Consider the following 14,369-nt stretch of genomic DNA (forward strand, 5'->3'; position numbering starts at 1 on the left):
CCCGTGGATCGCAGAATTCCTTGGCCCAATTTTGTCTGTGCTCGGCAGTGGCTCCCTTGTGTGTGCCCACGCTTGGCAGGCTCTGCTTCCTTGGTAAGTTGATCCTAAGTACTGAGGCCATATTACTTGCTACCCTTGTGAGCTTTCTTCCTCACCCGATCCTTCCCACTCTGGCACGGAGGTTTTCCACACACCAGGAGTTAACTCCTAAGAATCCGGTTTTCGGGAACAATGGCTCTCAGCGGAATCTGCCCATACCCACGTGTTATAAGTGGTAATTTCCACTGGGGAGGCTAGAAAAGTTCTCAGTGAGTGAATGCCACGTGTGGCTCATGGAAAGAACGTTGGCTTTGAAGTAATATGGACTGAGTCTAAATTGTGCCCGTGCTGTTTACTAGCTGTGTAGTCTCGAGCAAGTCACTTGGCCTCTCTGAGCCTCCATTTCCCCAGCTGTAAAGTGGAGACCGTGCGACCTCTATTTCGTGAGTTATAGTGAAGGATCGGTGAGAGCTCCTAGTGAGGAGCCTGACGGGAGTCTGAAACACACAGTGGACACTCCGTGAATGTTAGTTCCTTTTCTTTCCCGGGAGTCATCCCCGGCTTGGCGCCAAGCATTATTGAAATGTGTCTAGGTCAGGGCGAGGCAGTGAGTCGAAGGGCACAGGATGCACGGGAATATAGGGCGTTGTGTGGGTGAAACACTGACTCCTAATTTTATTAGCTTTTTCTAGTCATTATGCACAGGCCTCTGCTTAGCTCTGTGAAGATAGTTACTCAAGTTGTAAGAAATTCTGCCTTTGCTAGGGAATATACGAATGGGGAGAAAAGAATGAAGGCCATTTCCTAGTTTGTGGAAGCGTTGTGAGATTAAATGTATTAATAGCTTCATTTATGTTCACTTCAAATAGCAATTCATGAAAGTTCCAGCTTCTCTTTAAAAAGAGGTTTGTCTCCTGTTACATAATTGTGTCAAAGTAGATTAAAGTATGTAAAAATAGGAAATGTTCTATCTTCGCACACGTAGAAATGTCACATTAAGTATGGCGGAGCATCTGTTTCCCTCTTGGGAAAATGGCACACCAGCCAACAAGCAGTCTTGAGAAGATGTTCATGTTATATTTTAGTCTTACACAGCGTCTTGAAATCTATGTTATTAATCTTGTGATTCCTTTAAATTTTTCCCTTTTCGTTTTCCTATGTGTGGAAAACTCTAAAGGGATAGCGATAGTCCCGGCTGTGCTCTGCCACGGAGTCACAGTCTGTGGAAAACCAGTGAGACGATGGCATTTTCCCTCTTTGATCATAATCTGAGTGTCCATGGTTCTTGAGAGGAACAAAATATTGTGGCGTGGATCCTCGTGTGAGTACGTAGGAGAGCAGGAACCGAGTGCTGTCGTGTTGGGACACTCGCCATCTTGGCAGAAACCAGATGGAGAGAGACTTAGGAGCTGGAGGGGGAGAGGCTGGTGGGATGACCCAGGGGGGACCCCTCTTTGCCTCCGTTGCTCTGGAGTAAGTGAGGACTTGCGTTCTGAAGCGATGAGCAGGGGCGCTAGAATCTTGACGGAGAAAAACTAGAGCAAGTTCCCATGGAGTTAAGGGTATTTCACCTGAGCAAATGGCTCCTAGTTCCTGGGTTTCTTTCTGATGGATTTTTTAGTTTCTGTCCTAGTGGTTTCCATGTGTTTCAGTGGGACCTCTCTTCGCTACTTGCCTGTTCATTTTTCTCCCACCCCCCCCCTTTTAAGCACCACAAGGTCTCCTTAGATTTTTTTCTTTTTAAACCAAAGCTCATATCATTTTAGGGACTTTTATGGGCTCGAGAGGCCCCAGGTGGATGTAAATTTCATTCCTTTCCCTGGTGCTCAGAGAGTCCCCGGTGTGGCGAGTGGTTTGCTCGTCTCTCACGTGGCGAGCAGGACGCTGCCCCTGGGGGGTCTGGGCTGGTTCCCGGAGGGTGGGCTTCCTCGGACCGTGAGCTGAAGTGCCCCTGTTGTCCCTCGGCAGTTCGGAAACACGTGCTACTGTAACTCCGTGCTGCAGGCCTTGTACTTCTGCCGGCCGTTCCGGGAGAATGTGCTGGCATACAAGGCCCAGCAAAAAAAGAAGGAAAACTTACTGACGTGCCTGGCAGACCTCTTCCACAGCATCGCCACGCAGAAGAAGAAGGTTGGCGTGATCCCACCAAAGAAGTTCATCTCGCGGCTGAGAAAAGAGAACGGTGAGTCCTGGGTTTAAGGGCCCGAAATATGAATTCATCATTCTGTGGCTCCCCCCAAAGGACTCTCCCCTCTGCCTTTTCTTTTTTTTTTTTTTTTTTTTTGAAAGGGAAAAAGAGTCAACTCAAAAATCACCTTTTTTTTTTTTTAAAGAAGATGTAGGGCGCCTGGGTGGCTCAGTGGGTTAAGCTGCTGCCTTTGACTCAGGTCATGATCTCAGGGTCTTGGGATCGAGTCCCGCATTGGGCTCTCTGCTCAGCAGGGAGCCTGCTTCCCTCTCTCTCTCTCTCTGCCTGCCTCTCCGTCTACTTGTGATTTCTCTCTGTCAAATAAATAAATAAAAAATCTTTAAAAAAAAATAAAAATAAAAAGAAGATGTAATTCTCCATTTCTACCCCGCTAACATAAAATAAATCTGCATTAAAAAACATGCATATAAATTCAGATTTATCATTCCGTTTTGGAATGGTTTTTTATTTGTTCCACCTTGGGAGTTGTTTTTCTGGGTAGGACCTTTGTGAGAGAGAAATTGCCCAAGGCAGCCTTGTAAGCAGAACGCAGGTAGGAATACATAGGTTGGTATAATAATCGAATAAAATAGTACTCATATAAACTTGTCATAAGTGATTAAAGTAGAAGTATATTTTCTAATCAGAGGCCTTGCTGTTTTAAAAAGAATACCTCTGACTTTTGCCTAAGACAATTGAAGGATATTAAATTGGAATCTTTATATTATTAAAATGTCCTGCTGTCACCTGATTTTTTTCCCCCCCCTGGTTTTTCTATCTTCTTTTTCGGGAAAAGTGGTAGTAGAGATGAGCTTGTTCCGGAAGCTTTGCATTGGTAATTTCTACGACTAGAAATAGTTGATACAGCAACTTGTGTTTATCCTAGATTCCAGCCTTCCTGCAGCAGACTTGCACAGTTAATCAGATGTTTGTTTTATAAAGTCTCATTTAATTTGATTGCTGTCTTTTAAAGTTGTTGTAGTTTATATGTACCAGAATAAAAATAATCTGAGCAGGAAGCAGAGCACTCCCGAGTCTCATCACGAACATGATTAATAATGAAGTTTTCCAGCTGCGTTCGCCTCCTGATTGTTTGTCCTTATGGCAGGGAGCAGCAGTAGGCTTCTGGAATCCTTTGTATTTGGTTTCAGAACTCTGTCAGATACAGGGGTCCCCCATCTCCCATATGTGTTTCCTTTAAGCTGCTTCCAGTCTGGGCCAGGGATTAAGATGATCTTTGGGAAGAGACCCCAGTTGCTCTAGATAAAATTGCAGAATGAATAATGGATCATTGGCGGTCACATCATATTAAGTATTGATATTTTATCAGGGAGCGTATGATGTAGTTTCTGGGGTTTTCTGTAGGATAAACATTCCGGTTGCGTTTTATATATGGGATGACTTTAGGGAGCCTGGGGGAAGTGTAGTTCTTGGTGGGTGGTAGAAAAAAGGATAAAAAAACAAAAATTCTTCTGAAGTTTACCCTTTAAAGTTGCAGAATAGAGATGGATAGATGGGGTACCTGTCCAGTTGACATTTCAGTATGAAACTTGAAGTGTGCGCTTAAAATGAAGCGTTTTGTGTTTGCCTTTCAAGAACCGCAGCTCGCACTCATGACCTTCTCTGTTCCAGATCTCTTCGATAACTACATGCAGCAGGATGCTCATGAGTTTTTAAATTATTTGCTAAACACCATTGCGGACATCCTGCAGGAGGAGAAGAAGCAGGAGAAGCAGAACGGGAAGTTAAAAAACGGCAACATGAATGAGCCTGCAGAGAGTAATAAACCGGAACTCACCTGGGTCCACGAGATTTTTCAGGGAACGCTGACCAATGAAACGCGATGCTTGAACTGTGAAACTGTAAGCACTGGGAGGGCGTGCGCGGAGCTGGCCTGGGCCTGTCTGTCCGGGCTCCGTTGGGCACGAGTGTGCTGTGGGCTGTGGCACCCGGCAGATGTCTGCAGCAGATGCGGACGCTTCTGCTGACGTCTGTGAGCCCCGGGAACAGGCTTTGGGAAGCGTGTCCTCATCCAGGGTGTCTCCGCTGGCTCAAGCAGACGGATGAGGGGAAAATCTCAAAAACTGAATTGCTGTGCGTCACGGGCAAATGGGAGGGTCCGTGAATTGACCTTCACCAGTTACCTTGAAAAGGGTTTGGTCACTCAGAGGTCATGTGAGACGTAAACTAAACCATTCCCCCCAACTTAAAGGAATCAGCTATGGGTTGGTGAACTTGAAGTTGGAAGTCGGGCTTGGCTTTTGATTCCGCCCCAGTTCGCTGGGCGTGCGGACGAGTCCCTCCCAGTGCTGTTGCCAGGGCCGGGGAGGGGTGTGGGGGGGCTCGTGTGTTTGGATGAGTCTGGCACACAGTAGGCTCTTCCTGTCGTTGAATTCGAAGACACGGTCTCCAGAGCATGAATGACTCAGGATGTCACGTTTGCTTGGTGTCTTTGATTTGACCCTGTGAGTGCCCTCATCATTCGGTGGTTAAAAGCCCACTTTAGATCCAGGCTGCTGAGTTCGTATGCTGGTTGTGCCAAGCCTTAGTTACAGGACCTTGGGCGGATTTATTATTCAGCCTCTCCGTCTGCACTCTCCTCATCTGTAGATTGGGTACGATGAGAGCACCTACGTCATCGAGTTGTTTGAGAGGATGAAATGAGTTAATAGTTGGAAAGCAAACGGAGCCTGTGTGCCAGTGCTTGGCACCTAGCAAATAAGCAATGAATTGTCAGCTCTTATTATGTACTGTGACTCCTCACAACATAGCAAGTCTCTGAGTTCATAAGCAATCTCTCCGTTTCTTCACATCGCTCAGAAAAATTCTGTAGGATTGTGCATCTTTCTGGAGGAGGGAGAGAGTACCTCTCATTAGTTTCTGCAAAGGAACTAGGACCCAGAAATGATTAAGAAATGTGGATTGTGTGGGAGGCTCTTTGTGGTTTTTTTTTTTGTTTTTTGTTTTTTTTTTTTTTTGGGCAATCTTTCTCCTGTCCTTTTAAACAGTTTTTGAATCAATGTTCTGATTTGTTCATTGTAGAAACAGCTAGAAAACATAGCTAAGCAAAAAGAGAAAGAAGAGAGTAAAAGTTACCAGTGATCTCCCCACCCTGAGATGATGAATTTGTAACATTTTCTAAAAATTGAGATCACATTTGCCCAGAGAGAACCGCTTGAACATTTTGAGATACATCCTGCCAAAACATTTTCTACACATACTTTTCTATCTAGAGATCTTTCCTCCCTCCCTTTTCCTTCTGTCCCTTTATATTTTATATTCCAGTAAAATCCAAATGAGTACAGAAGTAGAAGAGTAGAGTAAATCCCATATGGGCATTACTACGACTGTTAACACGCCGGCCCATCTCGATCATTTCTTGTTTCATGCCTCCTCCCCCACCCTTGCCAACCTGGTCATTTTTAAGCAAATCTCAGAAAACTCATCATTTCCTTTATAGTTTCTTCACCACGTTGTTAGAGCTCTCTTAAAGGTAAGACATTTTTTTTTTTTAAACAAAAGTACTTTACCATTATCACCCCTAAAAATAATTCCTTTACATCGTTATTCCCTTACTGTTCAGGTTTTTCTGATTATGCCATTTTTTTTTTTAAGCAGTTGGTTCATTCACATAAGGATCTAAACATCATTCACACACTGCCTCCCGCCCGTTCTGTCTCCGTCTAGAAGTTACCGCCCACGGCTCCCCCTCCCTTCCTTTTTTCCTTGCATTTTAGTTACTCAAGAAATCATGTTTGTCCTGTAGAATTTCCCACATTCTGGAAGCATCCTGTGGTATTAACAGGTACAGTGAAATGGCAGTATGGTCCTGCCGTCCGTCCTACTCTGTCTGTAGTTAACCCTCTTGATTTATATTCCTTTTCCTTTCTTGTCGCCTTTTGTATCTGTGATACTATTTATTTATTAATTTATTTATCTGGGCATCGGCGGTACCGTTAGTTCCAGATTCTCTTAGCGTTTACTCTAGAGACTGCCACATACATCTTTGCCTTAGTTAATTTTTTTTTTTTTTTTTTTTTACCACTTCCCCAGCATTGCTAGACCTCGTGGACTATTTCACCTCCTTTTCCTTCTTTTGTTTTATTGTTTTGTGATGAACTTGTGACTTTTAGCATTTAATGTGTTTTAAATCTATTGCCGTCTTTTATTCTTCTTGATACCGAATGTATTTTTAGCCCAACTTCACTCCCTTTTAAACATCAGAATCAGGTCTATATTGTAAATATTATAATTTGCAGATTTATAGTCTTTTTTTCCTTTCTTCCCTCTTTTTGATAAGGGAGGGATCGTTCCTTGGCACTGTCTTCACCTCAGTTCTTGAAGCTGCTCCTTCGTCAGGTTCTGCGTGCTGTGTCTCTTCTCCACCCTCCACTTCTCTCAGTCCCCACGGCTCATGCCCCGGCTCAGCAGCAGCCCCCCACCCCCACCCCCTGGCCCCCCGCCAGCTCTTCACTGCCAGTCTCAGCTGAATTGCAATAACTTCTTGCTGGATTTTCTGCCCTTTCTCTTGCCTCCTCCATGTTACTGTCCTGTGCAACTAATAACAGTCTGTTCTTTGAATATTTGGTGAACTTGCGACTTATTGTTTTGAGTATTTGGTGAACTTGTAACTCAGATGCATCATTCAGTTTGTCTTGTTTTTTGTCTTCATGTGAATGAAATAATACAATATGTATTCTTCCGTGTACTGTGTTTTGGTTTTGCTTTCCTGTCGAGTGTCCCTTGTGAGATTCAGCTGTGCTGTTGCAGCATGCGGTCATTCATTTTCATTGCTATATAGTAGTCCATGTGTGACTAGGGGCCAGTCCACTAGTTCATCTCACTGTTGGTGAATATCTGATTGTTTCCAGGTTGGGGCAGCCATGAGCAATGCTGCTATGAACATTCCAGTTCATATAATTCAGTGTACATAAATCTATATATATATATTTTTTTCTCTATATCTATATTTTTTAGGTCCTGTGGTATGCTTATCAGAAAACTTCTTGTCCCATTTTACACGTGGAGCGTATGATCATTATTTCTCCACATTGTTGTCTATACCTACTATTCTTAGATGGCTTCACTTTGGGTAATATGGTGGCTGTGGAGCTGAGTCTTAATTTCGTTCTGTCCCCCCACCCCGCCTCAACCTGCTGCGTAAAAGCACAGATACCGAGGATACAGCGAGAGCCTTCCCTTTCTGGAACTTGGATGTGGAAGGCAGACCTTAACAACAAAAGGAATAGTGAGTTTTGTCACGACAATTGTAAAATGGTGTGAAGGAGCCGTACAGAGTCCCCTGTGAGGTTATGGCACAGGAACCAGAACACTGGGGCGGTGCGTTTCTGTGGCTGCCCAGGAAGCCCGCAGCAGACAGTGTAGCTGGGCCGTCCTTTTCGGCTGTCATGGAAATTGATGTGGTTACTAAAGCCATTCTGTGGAAAACTTGGTAGGAGTTTTCAGGAAGGCTCACACGAGAGGCTTAGTCACATCTGTAGTTTCTTTTTTTAATCTGTGAACAGGTTATTCGATCCCAACAAATGCAAATAATGTGCCCTCAAATAGTTGTGTGGAAGAAACTCTCACCAGCCTGTTACTTTCCTGGACGGTTACCCTCACATGTGACGTTTGGGCCCAGAGATTCCCTTCAAAACTTTGGGGTGATGTCGGGGCACCTGGGTGGCTCAGCCAGTTAAGTGTCTGCCTTCAGCTTGGGTCATGATCTCAGGGCTTCTCCCTCTCCCTCTGCTGCTTGTTATAATGGGATTCCAGCCATTAAAAATACCTGCTTTGTGGAAGTAAGAGCAAATGTATGAGTCTGTCTTTATGGAGGATGGCATACTCTGAAAAACCTGTAATTTTTTATTTTTTTTTAAGATTTTATTTTTTGGAAGAAAGAGAGCATGAGCGAGGGAAAGGCAGAGGGAGAAGCAGACTCCCCACTGAGCAGGGAGTCCACCGTGGGGCTCGATCCCAGGACCCTGGGATCATGACCAGAGCTGAAGGCAGATGCTTAACCCACTGAGCCACCTGGGTGCTCCTGCATTTTTTTTTTGTCTCTTCAAGGGATTAGACAGGCAGGAGTTTTCTCCGGAGCTCCTTAGGTCATCACCTCCATTTCTTAGATCCTTTAACTGGATGGGTTCCTAGGAGTCATCCAATCCTTCCCTGCCAGTGCTTGCGTCCCTTCTGTGACATCCTAGCCAGCCGGTCACCAGCATCTCCTGTCCTCTGGCCAGAGATGGGGAACTCAATCTCCTGGCGAAGCGTTCCATTTTTAGAAAGCTCTAATTGTTAGGCAGGCCCGCTACTTTCGAAGAAAATACATAGCCTGCAGGCTGTTTTTGAGGACTTAGTGTAAAAGAAGACCTAACATTTAAGTTTTCCTTCACGGGGTGAGAAATATGGGTCCCCCCTTGAGTAATGCCTGGCCCAAGGCAAACAGCCTTTAGATGGTGCTTCTGTGGCAGCGTGCGATCTCACAGTGGGATTCCGCCGCGCGAGGCCCCGAGCCGCTCGTTAGCCCCTGGGGGAGCAGGGGGCCTTGCCACCATAGCCGGCTCACCCGCCGGTTCCTGCAGTCGAGCAGAGCTCTTTGCGCCAGCCTTCATGCTCTCCGGAAACGTGAATTTTTTTCTTCTTGGTCTCACCCTTTGTAAATGTTGCTGGTGATTGCAGAGCAAATGTCAACCGAACGATTTATGGAGACGAACAGTTTCACTCTGCAATACACTTGCAGAGGCTGTTTTAAGGGGGTGATTCAGTACACACTCGCCCATGTAACCTTGATCAGGGCGCTTCAGGGTTGCAGCATGGGGACTTCCCAGCCTAGCCTCGGTGCTTCTTCGGCTGTTCCTCGCATGGTTCCTAAGATTGGAGGGGCCCCTTGGAGCTTAATTTTGTTGTGGTGCTTGTTGTTAATTTTCCCCCTTTCCATGTAAGCTGAGTTTCTGCTTTGCAAACCTGTGGCTTTTAGTGCTTCCTGGAGGCTTTCAGGCACATTTAAATCTGTCACTGGAGCCAAAGTCGGTCTAAGGAGGTGCTTTATTAAGTGCCAATTGTATGGCTCCTCCTTGCTGCATTTGCAGAGGTTAAAATGGATTTAGTAGAGCTTCTGAGCCCTTTAGAGATGAGGAGTGGGGACGGGCGATGTGGCCGGGTGAGTTCACTGAAACATGACTCTGTGTCCCTCAGGTGGGCTGTCCTTCCCGCCTTCCCTAAGCCCACTGCTCTGTCACACTGCTCTGAGACAGCATGTTTTCAGCTCCTGGCTGATCATCGTGCAACAGCCGCCTGGCCACCTTTTCTGCTGCGCCAAGGAAAGGAGTCTGGGGATTCGAAGCACATTTGAATATGATGTTAATTACTCAGGACCTTCGGAAAGCTCGTGATTTGTATGTATGTCCCACATACTAATTTGCCCTATTAGTTGATTTGTAATTAATTAAATAAAAGGAAGAACAGGTAAGGTCACTTAATTTTCCTACATACCTTTTAAGCTAGTTTTGGGGGGAACTCCGTGCCCAGAACTGGGGAGAAGAAAGAATAAGACGTAGCCCTTGCTTGCTGAGAGTATTGGAGTCTTAGTGACATATATGTTTCCTTGGAGACAAGCTGTATTTTCATTTAGACCAGAATGAGATCCTTGTGTGTGGGAAGAAAATGGTTTCATTATCTGGCAGCTTTCTGGGGAGACAGAAAGGCAAAAAAGAAATAGAAAAAAAAATTGTGCGATCACCCATTGTTTTTTGACTGTATATCAGTCTGAGTCAGAGGGAGAGAAAAATCCTAATGGAAGGGTTTAGAGCCCCGTGTTCAAATCTGCCAAGGGGGTGATCTCCCTGAGTGGTGTTTGCTCACACTCTAAATTCTGGAAGCAGTTTACATTGGGCACTAGGGGAAGTTCCAGTAACTTTTTTCATTCAGTTAATTAGGTTTGTACCTTTTTCCCTTCCCTAGAATAATTAAGAAGAGAAAAGATTTGTGTCCAGCAGGAGACAATGTTTCTTTGTCTGTGCACCCTTCCGGTAAAAGCTTTCCTAGAACCTGATCCTCGCACTCTAAGTTACATATGACTTCAGTTGGCTCTGATCCTTTTATTTTCTCCTAGAGAAGGACCATTTAGGTTTAAAAACTTTTACTCATTAAAAAATAAAATACCTATGGATTATCTTTTACATATCGGACACAGGAATGTATAAAAAGAAAATCATTTATAATTCTCCTATCAGATGCCACCATTGGATATTAGAAATCTTTCCATTTGTTCAGTTACACAGTCATGCATTTAGTAAATATTTATTGGGTCCCCACTAAATGCTGGAAATTATTTTATGCACAAGGGATGTAGCATTTAAAACAAACAGAAGGGGCGCCTGGGTGGCTTAGTCGATTTAGTGACGGCCTTCGGCTCTGGTCATGATCGCAGGATCCTGGGATTGAGCCCCACATCGGGCTCCCTGCTCAGCAGAAAGCCTACTTCTCCCTCTACTTGTGCTCTTTTGCTGTCTGTTAAATAAGAAATAAATAAAATCTTTTAAAAAACCCCCCAAAACAGAAAAGGTAGTCCCTGCTCTTCTGTTTACCAAATATGCACATTTAAAGCTACACGTTTTCCTTTAAGCACTGCTTTAGCCGCATCCCACAAATTCTAATTTTTTTCATCATTAGTTGAAAATGTTTTCTAATTTTTCTTGTGCTTTTTCCCCATGATCCATGTATTACTTAGAAGTATGTTCTTTAAGTTGCAATTATTTAGGATTTTCCTAGATATTTTAATTTGATTGACTTCAGATTTAATTCCACGTGGCTAGGGAATATATTCTGTATTGTTTCAGTATTTTAAAATTTACGGTGACATGCTTTATATCCCAACACATGGATTATTCCAGTAAGTGTACTTTAAAACAAGGTCTCTCAACCTTGGAACTCTTACTCTTTAATGTCAGATCATTCTTTGTTGTGTGTTCCTGCCCTGCCCATCATAGGATGCTTAGCAACATCTAGCATACCTACTAGACACCAGTAGCAGCCCCCAGGAGGTGACAGCGGAAATGTGTCCAGACATTACCACATGTCCCTCAGAAGGAAAAGTTTCCCTTGCTGAGAACCCCAGGTTCGAACAGAATATATTCTTTGTAGCTACAGAGTTCTTCAGATTTCCCATGTTTTCCTTGATTTCCCCCAGCCTTTCTGTTAGTTGCTGAGAAAGAGGTATTAAAATAACCTGTGATTGTGAGGGGCACCTGGGGGGTACAGTTGGTTATGCATCTGGACTCTTGGTTTCAGCTCAGGTCGTGAGACTGAGCCTGTAGTTGGGGTCCACGCTCAGCGAGGAGTCTGCTTGAGAGTCTTTGTCCCTCTGCCCCTCCCACTCATGCCGTGTCTCTCTCTCAATTAAATAAACCTTAAAAAAAACTTAACTACAATGGTGGGATAATTTTATTTCTTCCTCTAATACTGTCAGGTTTTGCTTCATGAACATTTGACTTTTTTTTTTTTTTTTTAAAGATTGTTTAAGAGAGAGGGGCACCTGGGTGGCTCAGTGGGTTAAAGCCTCTGCCTTCGGCTCAGGTCATGATCCCAGGGTCCTGGGATTGAGTCCCACATCGGGCTCTCTGCTCAGCGGGGAGCCTGCTTCCCCCTCACTCTCTCTCTGCCTTCCTTTCTGCCCACTTGTGATCTCTCTCTTTCCAATAAATAAACAAAATCTTAAAAAAAAAAAAAAAGATTATTTAAGAGAGAGAGAGATCAGGGGGAGGGGCAGAGAAGGGGAGAGAGACTCCTGAATCAGACTCTTCACAGAGCACAGAGCCCAATGCAGGGCTTGATCCCAGGACCCCGACCATGACCTGGGCCAAAATCAGGAGTTGGCCACCCAGCTGACTGAGCCATCCACCCAGGCACCCCACCTTTTTTTTTTTTTTTTTTTTAAGATTTATTTATCTTAGAGCATGAGTTGGGGGTTGGGGAGGAGAATGAATCACAGATTTCCCCACTGAGTGTGGAGCCTGACAAGATAACACCGGGCTCACAACCCATGAGATCCCGACCTGAGCCAAAATCCTGAGTTGGTCACTCAACTGACTGAGCCACCCCAGCGCCCCCTCTTACTTTTTAAAAAAACAGCTTTATTGATGTATAGCTTATATGCCATAAAGTTCATCCTCTCCGTAATTTTTAAAGTAATGTGGTGAGTTGTGCAGTTATCATCATAATCCAGTTTTTTCTAATTTTTATTGGAATCCATATTCCAGTTTTAAAACATTTAAAACATTTCTGTTACCCCAGTATGATCCCTTACACCTAGCCAGTAATCTCTGTGGCAAGCCTCAGGCCACCGCTCATGTTTATTCCATTAATGTTTAATGTAGTTACTGGTATGGGTGGGTTTGGGGCTCCCACTTTATTATTTGTTTTCTATTCATTTACCCTCCTTTTTTTTGTTTTTATATTCCTCCTCCTTTGCTTTTTTTGAAAAAATACTAACATATATACATATATATTTGTATAAACAATACCATTTTAGTCTTCCTCTTAATATGTATTTGTGTGTGTATTGTTTGGGTGTTTCTCTAGAGATCATAATATACATTCCTTACTCCTCATGGTCCACGTACAGTTAATAATGTCACTGTTTCCTATAAAACAGCTTGTAACCATACAGGTGCATATTCCTTCTGCCTGTCCCTGCCTTACTGTGTCCTTATGCTGTAGCTGTTGTATGTATTACATTTATGTATATTATAAACCCCACAGGGCAGTGTCAAAATTACTGTTGTTTCTTCTTTCCTGAGGATCTGGATTTCCATCTGGTATCATTTCCCTTTGGCTTGAAGAACTTCCTTTAACGTTTTATTTGCAGTGCAGGTCTTTTAATAATGAATTCTCCTTATTTTGTCTCCATTCTTGAAGGATCAATTTATGGCCAATTGACAGTTTTTTCTTTTGGCACATGAAAGATGTTGTCCATCTGTCTCTGTCCCCCATGATTTCGGATGAAACATCAGCTCCCACTTGAATCATTCTTTTGTAATACGTCATTCTTCTCTCAATGTTTTTAAGATTTGCTTTTTACTCTTGACTTGTTACAGTTTGATTATGATGTGCCTTGGCTAACCTTCTTTGTATTTATCGTACCTGGTGTTTGTTGAGGATCTTGAACCTACAAATGTATGTCTTTCAGCAAACAAGGAAATATTTTGCCATTATTTTCCAAATAGCTTTTCTGCTCTATTCTCTTTCCTCTTCTGAGACTCCAGTTATAAATATGGTATTTTCTAATAGTTTTCTGAGTATCTGTTAATTTTTATTTCTTTTTTCCTTTATTCTCCTTGGATAATTTTCTGTCGATTTGTCTTTTTTTTTTTTTTTTAAAGATTTTATTTAGTTATTTGACAGAGAGAGATCACAAGTAGGCAGAGAGGCAGGCAGAGAGAGGAGGAAGCAGGCTCCCCGCTGAGCAGGGAGCCCGATGCGGGACTCGATCCCAGGACCCTGGGATCATGACCCGAGCCGAAGGCAGCGGCTTAACCCACTGAGCCACCCAGGCGCCCCTAAGTCCACTTTTTCTTTCCTTTATTATTTTCCAGTTCATTGTCAAGTCCATCTGGTATATTAATTTTTCACTTCTGGAATTTCCATTTCTTTCTTTTTCTTTCTTTCTTTCTTTCTTTCTTTCTTTCTTTCTATTTCTCTGCTGAGATTTCTTATCTGCTAAAAAAATAATTGTGTCTGCTAATTTCAACAACTGCATCCTCTGAGGACTGGTTTCAGTTGTCTTAAGAATATCTCCCATTAACTAGGTGATGGACACTGGGGAGGGTATGTGATATAATGAGCACTGGGTATATATAAGACTGATGAATCACAGCCCTGTACCCCAAAACAAATAATGCATTCTGTGTTAATTAAAAAAGTAAAAGACTGTCTCCCATTTTCCTGGTTCTTCACATGTTTTATAAGTTTGAATGTTATCAAGGACACTGAGGATGTAGAACTTGAGACAACTCTGGGTTCTTTTATTTTTCTTCAGTGAGTGTTGTGTTTTCTTGAGTCCTGACAGGCGGTTCATCTTGGCTGCACTCAAACTACAAATCCGTTTCTTAGGCAGCAGCTTGACCCTTGGTCAGCCCTTTCG

The 14,369-nt window shown here is 43.5% G+C and overlaps 1 protein-coding gene across 2 annotated transcripts in view; it reads left to right on the top strand.

Annotated features, from left to right (window-relative positions):
• The window catches only part of USP46 (ubiquitin specific peptidase 46), a 57,638-nt gene that overhangs the window by 23,845 nt on the left and 19,424 nt on the right, over positions 1-14,369 (top strand). For both annotated transcript variants that reach the window (XM_044225895.1, XM_044225896.1), the window contains exons 3-4: positions 2,008-2,221; positions 3,860-4,089. In XM_044225895.1, coding sequence (XP_044081830.1) covers positions 2,008-2,221; positions 3,860-4,089 — 444 coding nt within the window. The remainder of the gene's footprint in view (positions 1-2,007; positions 2,222-3,859; positions 4,090-14,369) is intronic.

This window comes from Neovison vison, chromosome 11 (genome assembly GCF_020171115.1).
Source record: "Neovison vison isolate M4711 chromosome 11, ASM_NN_V1, whole genome shotgun sequence".
NCBI lineage: Eukaryota > Metazoa > Chordata > Mammalia > Carnivora > Mustelidae > Neogale > Neogale vison.